The sequence below is a fragment of the Cynocephalus volans genome, chromosome 5, assembly GCF_027409185.1.
Source record: "Cynocephalus volans isolate mCynVol1 chromosome 5, mCynVol1.pri, whole genome shotgun sequence".
NCBI classification, from domain to species: domain Eukaryota; kingdom Metazoa; phylum Chordata; class Mammalia; order Dermoptera; family Cynocephalidae; genus Cynocephalus; species Cynocephalus volans.
Window position 1 is genome coordinate 102,396,932 of NC_084464.1, and position 16,014 is coordinate 102,412,945.

The window sequence follows — 16,014 nt, forward strand, 5'->3', positions numbered from 1 at the left end:
CGCGGTGCCCCTCTGGGCGCCCCTGGCCAGATGCCCCTCTAGGCGCCCCTGGCCAGATGCCCCTCTAGGCGCCCCTGCGCGGGGCCCTCTCTCCGGCTCACCTAATGACCAGGAGTTCGTGAAGCAGATACGCAGCTGCGGCCAGCAAAGCGCCCCCGGTCAAGTAAAGGGTTTTCTTCCACCAGGGATCGGAGCCCAGCCCTGCCATGATCCCACCGTAATCCTGCAAAGGGAAAGCGATGATGTCCCCATAAAAGGAGAAGGGCTCCTCGGACCCGGCCCACCAGCCGAAGAAGGACACGCTCTGGTTCCTGCTCAGATCCACCACGCCCGGCCTGGACGAGGCAAAGCCAACCCCCCAGTGCATGCTGCGCGGCTGGCTCCGGGCGCCCCTCCCAGGGCCCGCGCCGCCCGCATGGGAAGGAGCCGGCGCGGGCTCAGCTGCGCGCGGAGGGCGCGGGCGGCGGCGACCGAGGAGGCGGCGGTGACCGAGGAGGCGGCGGCGGCGGCGGAGGAAGGGCGCGGGCCGCGGGTGGCAGGCCTGGCCGGTGGGGCCCCAGGGTCCTGGGCGGCAGCGGCGACCGCCGGCTCCCCCCGCAGCGGCCTCTCCGCGCCGCTCTTTGTGTCGGCGCCTGGAGAAGGCCGCGTGATGTCATTGCTCCCCGGGGCAGGGAAACAGAGGCGGGATAAAGTCACCTACCCCGCGCCCTGCCCCCGCCCCGCATCTCCGCGGTCCGGCGGCCTCCGCCCCGGCCGGAGCTGCAGGGCCGGGGCGCGCCGGGCAGGCTCCGCGCCTCCAGGCGGCACGCCCAGGAGCCGCTGGCCGCGCGCAGGGAAGGGCTGCGGAGGTGGCTGCAAACGCGGCTTCCCCGCGAGGGAGCTGCAGCCGGGGCCCGGATCTCGGTCTCCCACCCCACCCCACCCTCGGCCCGCCCTCCGCCTTCGCTCCAGCCCCTCCCGCAAGCCCGGAGGCGGGGAGCGCGCAGGACTCACCTGGGGCCGCGCGGAGCTGCGGGCGGGAAACGCCACCCTGCGGGACTGAGAACGAGGGCCCGGATTAAGGCCGGGAATCAGATTGTTCTGGCCATCAGGAAAGCTCTGTATTTGCATGACTTACAGAAGCACTCTTATTACATGACACACTTAACCAGGTCTTGGCCACGTGCTCAAGGGTAGGAACTGTCTGGTTTGACAGATAACAAAGTGTGCTCTAGCTAGAGATTTCTTCTTTGACAGGCCCAGCTTCCGCCCTTGAAGTCATTATCACCAAACTCACTGATATAGAGTTTTTGATTTTGTGTTTTTCCTTTTTGGTGCAGAAAATCTGTGAAAGAACTGTGTGTGTTCAGTGTTTTTTGTTTTGTTTGTTTTTCCTTAACTTCATTTATTAAAGTTCATAAGTACAAAGAATAAAACCATCTTTAATAAAAGTTTATAAATTTTAGCAAGAGCATGGATAGTTTAAAGTTGTTTAGAAGAACTGAAAAAAGAATTCAAGACATGGGGGTGTTCATCACTCTTATGGTAGAAGAAAGATGGATATAGGAAGCCTCCAGGCTTTTGCCAGAGATTGGGGTGAAAGGGGACTCCCATTTCCCTTCTAGTTCCCCTAGGTCAGGTGGGGAGTGCAGTCATATTGTAAGACCCGTGCACCATGCACAAATCCCGCAGACCAGGACAGTTCACTTCACAAAGACCATGAGACTGAGACCGATGCAATCAAGCAAGAGGGACTTTATTCCAGCATGCTGGGGTCACTTAGTCTCCTGGACAGAAGCGACCCCGAGTTTACAATACAAGCACCTTTTATACTGTTTTTCTGAACAGATCTTTGTGACAGGATGAGTTGTTGGTTATCTGTGGTGCCTTTAGATTTATGGGTAGACTTTTAGCAGGCTGGCTGGCACCCCGATAAGGAACAGCACATTTCTCAATCGTTTATCTTCCCTGGGGTCTGGCCAGGTGGCCTTTAGATAAGGAACTAGTCAGTTCCTGGAACTGGGTGGGGGTCATTCCCTTCCTTGGAATGTTTAGTGTGCTCGGGCCTGACCTTTGTATGGCCCCTTAGAAGCTGCTTTACTTAAGCATTTGTTACAAGACTGCGTAGATTAAAGTTATATTTTTCTACAATTCCCCTACAATTTCCTACAATATTATTGATAAAATATGGTGGGGAGTGCAGTCATATTGTTAATAAAATATGGGTGTGTTGCAAGTCCCAGAGACAGACTGCAGGGGCTAGCCAGCCTGATGAGCTAGTGAGAAGTCCCAAACACCAGTGGGAAGAGTCTGTGCGACCTCTCAGGAAGAAGTTGTGTGTGCGGTTGGAGGGGAACCTTCCCTGAGCTGGTTGCAAGGAGTAAAACCCAATGGCCTCCTGGAGTGACTGACGTGGTCACCAGACTGCCTTCTAGGGAAAGGGTCCAGGAAGCTTTAGACCCTTGCCCATAGGAAGCAGAGTGGGCAAGTTTGGGATCAGAGCTGAAAGGCTCTAGCAGAGGAACAAGAAGAGCTGGCATCAGGAACTCTCCAAGCACCTTCTGTGCCCTTCCCACATAACACTCAGCCTTGGCTCTCAGTAAATGTAGAGCAAATTTTAAAGACTAAATTTGACATCTGATCACAAGTTATCTGTGTGAGTGTCTAGGTCCAGCCATGGGCACAGCATAAATTACCTTGTGTGGAGAAATAAGGAGGGTAAAAGGGAGAGTCAATATTGGCAAACCTTATGCCCAGAAAACAAGTTAGAAACCAGACAAAGTTTGGGCCGGCCCGTGGCTCACTTGGTGAGCCTGGTGCTGACAACACCAAGTCAAGGGTTAAGATCCCCTTACCGGTCATCTTTACTAAAAAAAAAAAGAAAGAAAGAAAGAAAGAAAGAAACCAGACGAAGTTTAATGTTTGGATCCCAGAGAGCCGTTTACTGCAATTTACTCATGCAACTGCTCTGCTGGGCAGACCTGCCCCACCCTGCCCACTCATAGAAGCCAGTGGCCCACTGCCGCTTCCTGGAGTACCAGATCATTGTTGAGCACTATCTGATCTTTGGTTCAAGTATGGTTTAAATTTTCAGGGACACAGTGCAGTGAACGTCTTTAAGAAGCAGGTGTAGGTAAAATAAAATCTCACAAGAGAAGCTAAAATGTAATTGTAAACAATCTGATGCAGGTTAAATTTTAGCTCTTACATCCATGGCATAGAAGAGAGCAAATTATTATTGCTCCAACTGTATAAGAAAAAAGGCGAAGTAGACTCTGAGAAATCAACAGACCAAAGAGTTGGGCAAAATTTGGTATCAGAACAAACCTTTGGCGACTAAGGAAAGCAGCTACAGCTGTGAAGGCACAGCAGCGATGCAAAGCTTTAGCCAGGTCTTCATCCAAGATCCACTGAGTTCCATGTGGAAAAGCTACTCCACAAAGGGGTGCAGTCTAGCCACACAGAGAGGGAAGACTAAGGCTCAGGGGCAAGGACACAGCCTCAGATGAGTGGTGGTGCAGTGATGAACTCAGCAGAGAGGAACTGAACAGAGGAGCTGGGGAGACTGACTCTTCAAAGAATGGCTCTTTAGAATCCCTACTGCAGAGCCAGGTTCCAAGCTCAATCCCCAGTAGCTATGCAGGGGCCCCACCCAGCAGATTGAAAATATAGGAGCTGGGCATGTCTATGCTCCAACTCCCCTCTTCAGGCTCCTTCAGCTAATGAGATGAGATGAAGACTCCAGGAGCCAGAGTAGGCATCTTTACTCCACACCTCCCACCACCACCACCACCAATTTTTTTTTTTTTTTTTTTTTTAAGATGACGGTAAGGGGATCTTAACCCTTGGCTTGGTGTTGTCAGCACCACACTCAGCCAGTGAGCCAACTGGCCATTCCTATAAAGTATCCGAACCCATGTCCTTGGTGTTATCAGCACCGCACTCTCCCTAGTGAGCCACGGGCTAGCCCAACCTGAAAGCTTCTTAGAAATGCGGAATCTCAGTCCCCACCCTAGTACTGGTGAAACAGAAGTTGCATTTTAACAAGATACTCAGTGATTCATATGCACAGTAATATGTGAGAAACACTGATCTACCTGTCCTTCACTTGATCATCATGGCAGAGCCCCAGGTGATATATATGCACTTTAAAGTTTGGAAAATACTGATTCGGTTGTCACTTACCTAATTGTCATGGTGAGGCTGCAGATTCATGAGGCATGGGTCATAACAATATCTGCATAAGGAATTGTCTGAAGCTACCTTTCTCAAATGGTGACAGTATAACCGGCAGGCATTTGAGGCTTTGTAGTCACTCAATTTAGACACAGCCACAGAATGATAGTGTAAAGAAGTGACACCATGGACAGCACTCCCACACTCATCCTTGGTGCAAGAGATGATATGATGTAGGTGGTGGAGAGCCCACAGGGCCTCTGGTGTGCGACACACTTGGGTTTGAATCCTGCCTTTCTCATTACCTAGCTCTGGGAATTGAACTTGTTAATTGACTCTTCTGGACCTCAGTTTTCTCATTTGTAAAACTGGAATGACAATACTTATCTAATGCAGCTTGTTTTGAAAAGTTACTGGAAAAAAAATATACATATCACTAGATTACACTTGACAGGCAGGTGTTTGATGAATATCAGTTCCATCCCTTTTCTTGTCAAGTAACACCTCGCTCAATTAAAGTTAGATTTTAAAAAGTCCTTGAAAAAGAAAAATAAGTTGCTTGGAGGTAATATCCATGCTATGACACCATGGCCATTAAAATTCCTCATTTCAGGAAGGAAGCCACAGGGCGGGAGAGATGTGGACAGAAGAGGGTAAAAGAGGAGAAGAGAGAGAGGACAGAGGATAGCTGACTTATCATGACTTTGTCTCCCTGCCTAGGCGATTAATAATGTCACGGCACATTTTTCAGGTGCCAATACAAAGAGCATAAACAAATGAATGAAATGCTTTACAAATTTAATTTATCCCTGTCATGTTTTAAAATATAGCTTATGAGATTTAGGGCTTTGCTCCTGTGGTAATAAGCGAATGTGATGTTGGGCACTATTGCTGGTTTAACATAATGAAATTTACCATGCTATTTTATTAAAATATCTCTGTATTATTCAAAAATAAACAATTTACTTGATAATGTTACTCCAAATTTTATTGTGCACCTTCTGCACTCTTGGCTTGATTTGTAGAGAAGAGGTATAATACTACTCTATGCAGCCGGGATAGGTAGGTACCAAATCCTCACCAAAATTATAGCTGGAGGCCAATCTGTCACTTTGTCTATATACTTTCTGACCTACTGGACTTGAGCATTTTATAAATCATTATGCAACTCTGAGAAAGCATGTCCTGCAAGATTAACTTGATGCTGAGAAAAGATATGCAAATAATAACCAGGCTCAGGTGAGTGAGGGGCAATTGAGAAGGCGGATCATGAGAAGAGTTCAGGACATTTTGAATTTGGGCAAAAGACAGAAACTGAGAACACCACATTTAGAGGATGGGCAAAGGAGGAGAGGACCATCCAGGAAACCAAGAAGCAGCGAGGGGGGCGGGAGGGAAACCAGATGGGGTTTGGGGATGCAGAGGTCAAAGGAAGAGAGAGTTTCAAGAAAGTGGGGGGTGGGATCAATACTGTCACATGCTCCAAAAAAGTTAAGTAAAATAAATTTAGCCAGCACAACAGACATTACTGACTTTGGTGGGCAAGCACATTCAAGCATTGAAGAGGCAAAAGCTAGGCTTGTAAAATGGTACTCTCAATAGTTTTGAAAGTGTCTGTCTCCTCATACATACCCTCACCACACATGCTATTCTTAAATGCTTTCATCTTTCCTAATTTGACAGTGAGAAAGCAGTGCCTCCATGTAGTTTTAATTTTGTGTTTCTCTTATGTGTGAGGGCGAGTGTATTTTTTTGAAAGATGCATTTATACTGATTTTTCTGTGAACCGTTCATTTTTTAATGGGCTATTAGTCTTTCCATTGATTTATATGAACTCTTAATTAATAAATGTAACTCTTTATGTGTGAATTGACTTGCAAATATTTTCCACAGGTTGTTATTTTTCAATTTTTTCTCCTATGGCTTCTTGGTTTTCTATCACAGTTTTAGAGAGGGATTCTCCTCTGAATGATATATTCAAATCTATGGTTTCAATGTTCTTAGGTGACCTCAAGTTCTGGGGCATGTTAAAGAAAAAATTATTCTGATTTTTATTAAAGGCAGTAAGGGAGACTTTATTCAAGGGACTACTGCAATGGGGGTTTGCAGTGGGAGAGAAAAATTGAGCTCAACTCCAAATACAACAAGGAAAAGTGGGATAGCCAAGCAGTGTTGTGTAGGGGAGCAGTCAGTGGATGGAAAATTACTAAGAGGAGACATCAGGGCTAGAGGAAATTCTTGCTTAACTGAACTACGAGGATTCTTGCTGCAGGCAGGCCAGGGTGATAAGATATCACCTGGGGGGTGGTGGGAGATGAAGAATTTGACAAGATATTGAGAGTAATCAAATATCAAGAATGGGGGATTCTGGCTAAACTGACTTAGCAGGATTCTTGCTAAAATTGGGCAAGGCAAAGATGGACACAAAAGGGCAAAGTTCAAGGCCTAGTTGAGAATGGCTTAGAGAAGCCTGACTAAAGTTTGATCAAGGAGAGAGGCTTTGGGCCGGTCCGTGGCTCACTCGGGAGAGTGTGGTGCTGATAACACCAAGGCCACGGGTTTGGATCCCATATAAGGATGGCCGGTTGCTCACTGGGTGGTGCTGACAATACCAAGTCAAGGGTTAAGATCCCCTTACTGGTCATCTTTTAAAAAAAAAAAAAGGAGAGAGGCTTTGTCAGGTGTGACTGTGATGGTAGGAGCCTCTAGAGATAAGGTCCTATTGTTGACAAGGTAGGACACCAACCATCCACAAGGATATTGGAGTTACTCAGGAATATGGGAAGACTTAGGGAGGGGAAGAAAAATGAAGACTCTCTGATTGAGGGAAGTGACAGAAGTGGGGGTTTGCAAAAAAGAAGGAGTAGAGTAGAGAATGAGAGGACCAGACCTGAGGTTTGGAGGAGCTGAGCTTTTAGACAAGAGCCATGGCAGTGACTGAAGAGGAGACAAACCCCATCTCCCAACTCTGAGGTTCATGGAAAACATGAAACTTCCTCTCAAAATGGCTCCACATAAAATCATAACCTCAGAGTATAACAGGTTTCAGTTAAGGTAAGAAGTAAAGGGAACTTTGATGAAGACTGAGAACATAGGGTAATTGGTACATTACGAAATGGGCCTTGTAGAGATTGTAACAGAAAAGTGCAGAAGATCAGTAGGAGATAGTGTTAGGGAAGACAAATTCAGAAAACACTGGTCTTAGTCCATTTTGTGCTGCTATAACAGAATAGCTGATACTGGGTAATTTATAAAGAACAGAGATTTATTTCTTACAGTTCAAGGGGCTGGAAAGTCTAAGGTCAATGGGCTTGCATCTGGTGAGGGCCTTCTCTTTGCATCATGCCATGGTGAAAGGCAGAAGGGCAAGACAGCATGTAAGAGAGACAGAAGGGAAAGGGGTCAAACTCATCCTTTTATCATGAACCACTCCTGTGATAACTAACCCATTCCCATGGTAACAAAACCATTCCCACGAGAATGGCATGGATCCATCCATGAAGGCAAAACCCTCATGACCTAATCACCTCTCAAGGTCTTTCCACTCAATGCTGTTGCATTGGAGATTAAATTTTCAACACATAAGCTGGCCCGTGTCTCACTCGGAAGAGTGCGGTGCTAATAATACCAAGGCCACGGGTTTGGATCCTATATAGGGATGGCCAGTTGGCTCACTGGCTGAGCGTGGTGCTGACAACACCAAGCCAAGGGTTGAGATCCCCTTATTGGTCATCTTTTTAATAAATAAATAAATAATAATAAATTTGCAACACATGAACTTTGGGGGACACATTAAAACCATAGTACCAATTTTAAGGAGAAATTCTAGGAAAGAATTGGTATGGGTTGTCTACATGTTGGGCAATGACTAGGGATAGTAGAAATCAGGCTACAGAAATGGTACAACCATCAGACTCCTTCCTGGAGTGCCAGTGATCTGGGCTTGAACTGATTGCTTAGAGAGACAGATGTCATCTAAGGAGCAAAGAGACAAACACTGAGCATGTCTTAAGGTCAGGAAGGACTGAAGACCTTATGAGATGTCAGTGAGTTCTATTCCTTTAGGTTCTGTCCCTCAATGAGAAACAAGGATTCAAATCTAGCTGAAGTGGAAACATCTTGTATTCATATTTATCTTGTAAGTCTCCACTCCATTCTCAGCTCTGCCACCACACGGTCTTAAGAACATCTTTTATTCTTTGTGTCCAACTGGTGCCTTTTATACCCTGGACAGTTGTTCCTTATACGTGCTGCATCCTTTTCTTGCTGCCATACAAGAGGTTTATTGATCTCACAATCAACTCTTGCTTGATTTTCATGCAAATTGACAATGTCAGGATGCTTTTTTGATACAGAAAAGGCTTGGATGTCATTTGCATCTCATTAGTATAGTCAAGTGAGAATCTCCCTTCTAACACACTCAGGTTGCAAGTTAGTGAATGCAATTGTGTGTTAGCTGTACCAATGCTTTCAGTTGGTCTTGTTTCCACCTTTATTTCTACATTGACATTTTCTTAGATTTTCAGATCTACTTATACAGCCTATAATAATGCAGATACATTTTATGGAGTTGTGAGGACTTAGCCAGACCAGGTTTTAAAAATATTTCTGGTAAGCATGATTTGAGTTTGTGCCTGGTTACCAAGCAGTCTCTAAATCTCTATTTGATGCCTCTCAATGTTGCATGTATTTCAAGTCAACAGTTGCACAGACAACATCTCAAATGTCCCTAGAACACACATCAAAGGGATATTTCAAATAGTGTACAAAAATTTGACTTTTTTGCTTGACCAAGATTTTTAATGTATAATATTTTAACTCAATACTTTTCTTCAATTTATCATTAATATAATAGTAAAAGCTGTACCTATAATACAGAAAATAATTTTATTTTCTGTAATAATTTTATTCAGGGTCTTCAAAGAGTTTTATTAAGTTGCAAACAGTAGTATGTAGTTGTTTTAATTATGGAAGGGCAATGAAGCTCTAGGAAAACTGAGACAAATTGCCCAGACTGTAGACTTGATGAAGCTATTTGATTTAAATGCTTTTGAAGATTCTACCTTGCATATAGACAATTCGAATGTGATAATATTCCAGTTGTGTGTGGTTATGTTACTACTGTGACCAAATGATGGTATGAACACTAGGTACAAGTATAATCTGGTGAAGGGCACAGACTCAGGAATCAGACTGCCTGTGTTCAGACCCTAGCTCCACCTTCCTGGCTGTGTGATACTGAACAGGTTATTTAATGTCTCTGTGAAATGGAGCAGGACAAGTCCCCATGTAATGAGGGCTAAATGAGATTGCACATGCATAGCATTTAGCACAAGGCCTGGCACTTCATAAACCCGAAGATTACAGTAAGTAGCAAAAACTACTTATGAATTCATTTTAAAAATCAATGTGAGACAGAATTTTACATGAATTGATGTAGTATTTATTTTCTGGGCCAATTCAAAATCACAATTTTACTACCATTTAAAAAAAAATTTTAACGTTTATTTTAACTTACACATTGTAATTGAACTATGGGGTACAATCTGATGTTTTGATACATATATAGGTTGTGTAATAATCAGGTACAATTTCACTAACATTTTCTGCCAACTTTAGATTTTGAAAATTTTCAAATTTAGAGAAAGTTGAAGGAATAGTACAACCAACACCTCTGTACCCTTATCTAGACTCACCAACTGTTAACATTTTGCTACATTTACTTTCTTTGTGCTTTTACACAAGCAGCTTTTTTTTTTTTTTTTTTGGTGGCTGGCCGGTACTGGGATAAGTGGGCTTCATAAAGTTCAGAAATGTATTTCATCTGTCTGTCTTTACCTAACTATTTTCATTTTTCCCCTTACCTGTTTCTAAGAATATTATCCATTTTCATTTTTTAAAACCCTCTGAACACAAGTTGTGGATATCTTACTCTTCAGCATGAAGTTCCTAAGAACAAGGGCTTTTTTTTCATAAACATTATCACATATAAGAAAATTTATAATAATTCCATAATGTTGTCTCACATCCAGTAAATATTCAAACCATATATCAAATGTCTCCAATTGTCTCAAACAGATTTTATAGCTGTTTTGTTGTGGCTGTTTTTATTTTTCTATCTAGCATCCAATTTTGCTTATCAAAATAAATACAGCATATCAGATGGGGGGGTGTTAGGGGATGGAAAGACTGGCTCTAAGATGTAAATAATCAGTTCTACCTCAGCAGGGGAGCTGGTCAGGAACAGACTCATGGAGGTGGTATTTGGGCTGAGTCAGGAAGCAGGTTAGAGGCTCACTGGATGGACAAGAGAAAAGGATGCTGAGTGAATAAAGGTATGGACATCTGCCACTGACCCTCAGTTGTCTTTATCCTTACGTCAGCATGGGCCCTAGGCCTGAAGTGGGCCACTCTTATAAGAATCCTCAAATCATTGCTCTCCTTTGTGTAGGATCCTTCATTCAACAAATGTGGTTTGTTCAGGTTATTATCCCTACTCAGTACATGGTAATGTTGGCTCTAGGCTTGGATGTTGTAGTGGATTGAATTATGTCTCCCCAAAACTCCCTGAAACTTGAATTATATCCCCCAAGTTCTATGTATTAAAAACTTAGCCCCCACTGTGACTGTTAAGAGGGTGGGAAATCCTATTATGGTAATTGAAAGGTGGAGCCTTGAAGAGCTGACTGGATTGTAGAACCATGCAGTAGTGAATGGATTAAAAATGGTGGTCAGGGGCATGGTTCTGGGGGCTTTGGGAGAAGAGGAGAATCTGTCTCACTCCCTCTCTGCTCTTTCTGCTTCCACCATCTTGCAATGTGAGACCCCTGGGTAACTGTCACCACCACCAAATGGACTTTGGACTTCCCAGCTTCAGAAACTATAAGCAATAAATATCATTTTTCTTAATAAATCACCCAGTTTCAGGTATTTTGTTACAAGCAAAATAAATGGACTAATACAGATGTTATGGTAAGGCAAGCTATAGTAAATGAAGATTTGATTTAGCTATAACAGAAAACCCAAACATCAGTAGTTTTAAAAAGTTGATCTTCTTCTGTCTCTCTCTCTATCTGTCTCAAAAATCGGGAAGCCTAGGGCTAATACAGAAACTCTACATCTCAGGCCCCTTTATCTTATTGCTCAAACTCAAAGTCTGAGACGACTGCTCCAACTTATGCCATCATATCCCCTTTTCAGCCAGTAGAAAGGAGGAAAGGCAAGGAAAAGGGCATCCTTTCTCTTAAGGACACTTCCTGAAAGTTATACTTATCATTTCTATTTATATCTCATTGGCCATATCTAAGTTACATTTTCATACCTAGCCGCAAAGAATATAGCTAAAATATGGAGTTCTATGGCTATAGAAGGAAAGAAGAGATTTAGGGGACATCCACCAGCCTTGGCAATGTCTATTTACAGAGACTGGTGGTCATGAGGGTCACTGAGAAGCATTTAGTGGGGAACAAAACAGCAGGCTCTTCAAATATTGGGGATGGCATGGATTAATGCTCAGGAAAATGAAAACAGGCCACATATTCTTAGAAAAAGATAAGGGGAAATTGAGAATAGTTACAGACAGGCAGATTAAATACATTTTAGAACCTCAAGGAAAAAAAATATTTATTTATTTGGACTTCTATGAAGGTGGTAGTCCCAAAGTGAAGAAAGAGGGGCTGGCTAGTTAGCTCAGTTGGTTAGAACATGGTGCTGATAACACCAAGGTCCAGGGTTCGATCCCTATACTGGCCAACTGCCAAAACAAAAACAAACAAACAAACTGAAGAAAGGGTAAGCAACCTATCATTTAAAAATAGCCATTAAGTATCCAAATTATTTGACTTTATTGGAATTTTGTTAAAATATATCATCAGCACTTATTCATTCATTTTTTCATTCAGCAAACACTTATCAGGTGTCAGGCACTGAGCTGAGTTAGATGCAATAGTCAGAGAAACCAAACAACAGTCCCAGCCTACATGGTCCTCACATGAGACAGATTCTAAAAAATATTCACAGAAATAGACCTAAACCTGCACTCATGATAAGTGCTTCAAGAGAGAAAATAAGGTGTAAAGTCAGAAGGGTGTTTGCCCTAGTCAGAGGGGTCAGAGAAATCTTCCCAGGGGAGGTGATGCTTGGGCTAAGGCCTGAAGGAGTAGTATAACTAAGTTATAAGAAGAGCGGCTGGCTAGTGGTTAGAGGGTTTGAATGCTCTTGACAGTGAAGGGAGATTTGAACAATGGCTCCCATAAGAGAACACAACAGCCTGATGCTTGAGCTTGAGACAAAGTGCAAAACACTACCTATAGTTTGCTACTTTTCATGTAAGCAAGAGGAGAAATAAGTAAACATACATGTTTCTGCTCTTTGCGCAAAACACACTCACACACACATACAATAAACCAGAAAAATAATGAGATTGGTTACGTACAGCAAGTAAGCGGGAATGGAGTAGAAAGGATGAAGGAGATGGGAACAGAGTAGAAGGGATATAGGGGAGTGACACATCTTTATGTATAACTTTTTGTATGGTTCTGACTTAAAACCAAAAGCAAATAATTTAAATTAGTCAAGATGTGGGGGGAGAGGGACCCAAAAATGGAATACAAACAGTAACATATGAACCTGTGTTACAAATGAATAACACAACTAGAATGAACGGGATGGGGAAGAACTGATCTGAGTAACTTTGTAAAATAGCATTTTAACTACATATGCTAAGGCTAAAGTAAATTTGTTTCTCACAGGGGTATGAGTTAGCAATTATAATACTACAAATATTCTAGGATAACTAAATATATTGTAGACAATGAAAGGGAGGTTTCTCGTTGTCAGCAAAAGGGTTACAAATAAAGAAAGGAGTGTTAGAATAAACTCTGTAATGACAGATTGGAATCAGAGCTGTCAGTATGAATTCATGGTTATACATGGTTAGTAATTGTATTAGTCCAATTTTTGTTGCTTATAACAGAATGCTTAAAACTGGGTAATTTATAAAGAAATAAAATTTATTTCTTACAGTTTTGGAGGCTAAGTCCACAGTCCAGGGAGCACATCTGAAGAGGGCCTTCTTTTGTGTGGGAACTCTCTACAGGGTCCTGTGGCAATGCAGGGTATCACATGGTGAGAATGGCAAGAGCTAGAGAGTTAATGTGTTCACTTGCTCTCCTTTGAAAGCCATCAGAACCACATCCTGATAACCCTTTAAACCATTAACCAATTACTCCAAGAATGGATTGATACATTTGAGGACGCAGTCCTCACAATCCAATCACCTCTTAGAGGCCCCATCTTTCAAATAACATAATTGAATTTCCTATACTCTTAACACTGTTACAATTAGGGTCAAGCTTTAATGAATTTCGGGGGGGGGGGGGACATTCAAATTACAGCACACACACACACACAAATACAGAAATACAGAAGTGCATATGTTTATGCATTCAGGTATTTCCTAGCTGTCTGAGAGAGCCTAGAAACAATGACACCTCAATAGTTGAGAATGCTTACTTCTCAGATCTTAGTTTCTAAATACTATTCTCCAATAAAAGGAATTGGGGTTCCTTGAATTCCAGGGCTGGGTCAGGAAAAACATGAGTTGAGCCCAGATCATCTTGTAGTATCAGAAAGTATGGAAGTGTTCAAAAAATTATGAAGACATGAAAAGACACAGGAGGCGTTCCCAATGGTCAAATCTGGAACAATTTGAGTAACAAAAATGATGGTGATGGATTATAACCCATAAAAGATAACAAATGTCTATGAGTCCATATGGATGTAAATAAATAAATAAATAAATAAATAAATGGAGAAGGGACAGCTCTTTCTTTATTAAAGAGTTTCATTAATAACTGTAAAAAGAGGGATGAAAATCAGCATTAGACAAACACCAGTCATAATTGTTTCAAACAAGAATGCAAGTTAAAATGAGCAGGCAAAATATGAGGGAAAAAAGGGTAGTTTCATACCTCAATGTATCTTGCTACAGGATACTTATTCACTATGAAAGGAAAAATAGTAACTACAGTGAAGAAACCTAGCAGACACTACCTTAATCATGTGATGAAAATTAACATCACCAGTAACAAGACAAATTGACATCATGTGTCTCCTGAGAGGATGCACTGAGAAGGGCACAATATCACTTCTGTGGTATTCTTGCCAAAAATGTGTTACCTGAATTTAATCATGAAGAAAAACCAGAAAAGCTCGACGAGGTACATTTTAAATAACTCTCCAGTACTCTTCAAGTGTCAAAGTCATGAATTAAAAAAAACTAAGAAGACATGACAATTGAGTGCAATGCTGGATCTTGTTTCCAAATAAACAAGCAAACAAAAACCACTAGTGAGACAATTAACAAAATGTAAATAAGGTTTGTAGCCAGTTAGCTCACTTGGAAGAGCATGGTGCTGTTAACACCAAGGTCATAGGTTCGGATCCCCATACTGGTCAGCCACTAAAAGAACAAACAAAAAACTATCTGTTTCAAAAGGAGGGTATTAAAAAATAATAAACAAATTAATAAAGTTTGTAGATTAGATAATTGTATCAAAGTTAATTTCCTGGTTTTATAATTGTAAAGTGGTTAAAGATGTTAACATTTGAGGAAGTTGAGTGAAGGGTATGCAGGAACCCTTTAGATTACTTTTGCACTTTTTTTTTGAAGTCTGAAATTACTTTAAAATATAAAGTTTAAAATAACGCAAAAGACCTGTAATGGACTGTTCTGTTATTAAAATCCAGCATACTTGCCAGTAAGCAAATAAACAATGAGGCTTGAGAAGTAGCAGGACCAGGTCATGTAGGGACTTGGCAGCCATGTTAAGGGATTTAGGACTTTTATCTCAGAAGCTATGAGAACCAACAAATGTTTTTAAGAAGATAATGGGCTTGGGGTCAGTATACCAGTGATGGTCCCAACAGGAAAGAGATGGTACACTCAAGGTAACTTAAGGAAGATTTATTTACGTAGACACTATAAGAGTGTTAGTATAGAGAACCATCCAAAAAAAGCCAATAGTGGGTAGGTAGAGCAGGAAAAGCCAGGGATCTAGACTGACAAGGAGTAGGTAGTTAAAGAGGGTGAAGTCACAGAAAGGGAAGAGAACATTTCAAGGAGGGGGATAATGAATGTCAAATGAGCAAGATAATGGCTGAAAATGTCCTTTGGGTATAATCATTTGAAAGTTATTTGTGACTCTGGTGAGCACTGTTTCAATAAAACGATGGAGGAAGACAGAATGAGTTGAGAAGTGAGAGAGTGAGAAAATGGGGACAACTCTTTTGGCATGTTGGCTGTGTTGGGGAGGGAAAGAGAGGACATGCTTCATTCTGTAAGTTTTCCAATTATCCACCGTGAAATCAACTGGAACAACAGGAACACCTTTAACAAATTCCCTAAAGCATCACAATTACATAGACTGATTCTTTGTGGAGTCTTAAGTTTATCTACAAAATAACTTAATAAATCACAATCGGTCAAATACAGTGTTCAACCTTAGCATCCAAATGGCATCCTGACTTCCAAATCCTAACATAATCATCAAAAACAGGAAGTTTCCTAAGATCACAGTTGTAGTGATATTGATTTTCATTTGAGAATACTCAGGCATGATTTAAGGGACAAATACTGTGACAATCTTCTAGTGCCTCATGTAAACTTGTAAGATGTAAAATAAAAGAATTAAAGATGATTAAAGATGATTTTGGGGGATGCTTTGCCTGAGGAAAAATATAGAGCACAGAAATATAGTATTTTTTTTTTTTAATTCATTGGTATTGCTAGTTTCTAGAATCTTGTTTCCAGAAGGCTCCTCCAGGTTCTATAGGCATTTTGCATGTGTGTGCTCAGTG

The 16,014-nt window shown here is 42.0% G+C and overlaps 1 protein-coding gene across 2 annotated transcripts in view; it reads right to left on the minus strand.

Moving 5' to 3' along the window:
• FAXC (failed axon connections homolog, metaxin like GST domain containing) overlaps positions 1 to 367 on the minus strand; it is a 65,351-nt gene extending 64,984 nt beyond the window's left edge. The window contains exon 1 of one of the 2 annotated variants that reach the window (XM_063097730.1): positions 102 to 367. In XM_063097730.1, the coding sequence (XP_062953800.1) occupies positions 102 to 367 (266 nt within the window). The remainder of the gene's footprint in view (positions 1 to 101) is intronic. The other variant, XM_063097731.1, reaches the window with a different exon arrangement.
• Between the last annotated feature and the right edge of the window lie 15,647 nt (positions 368 to 16,014).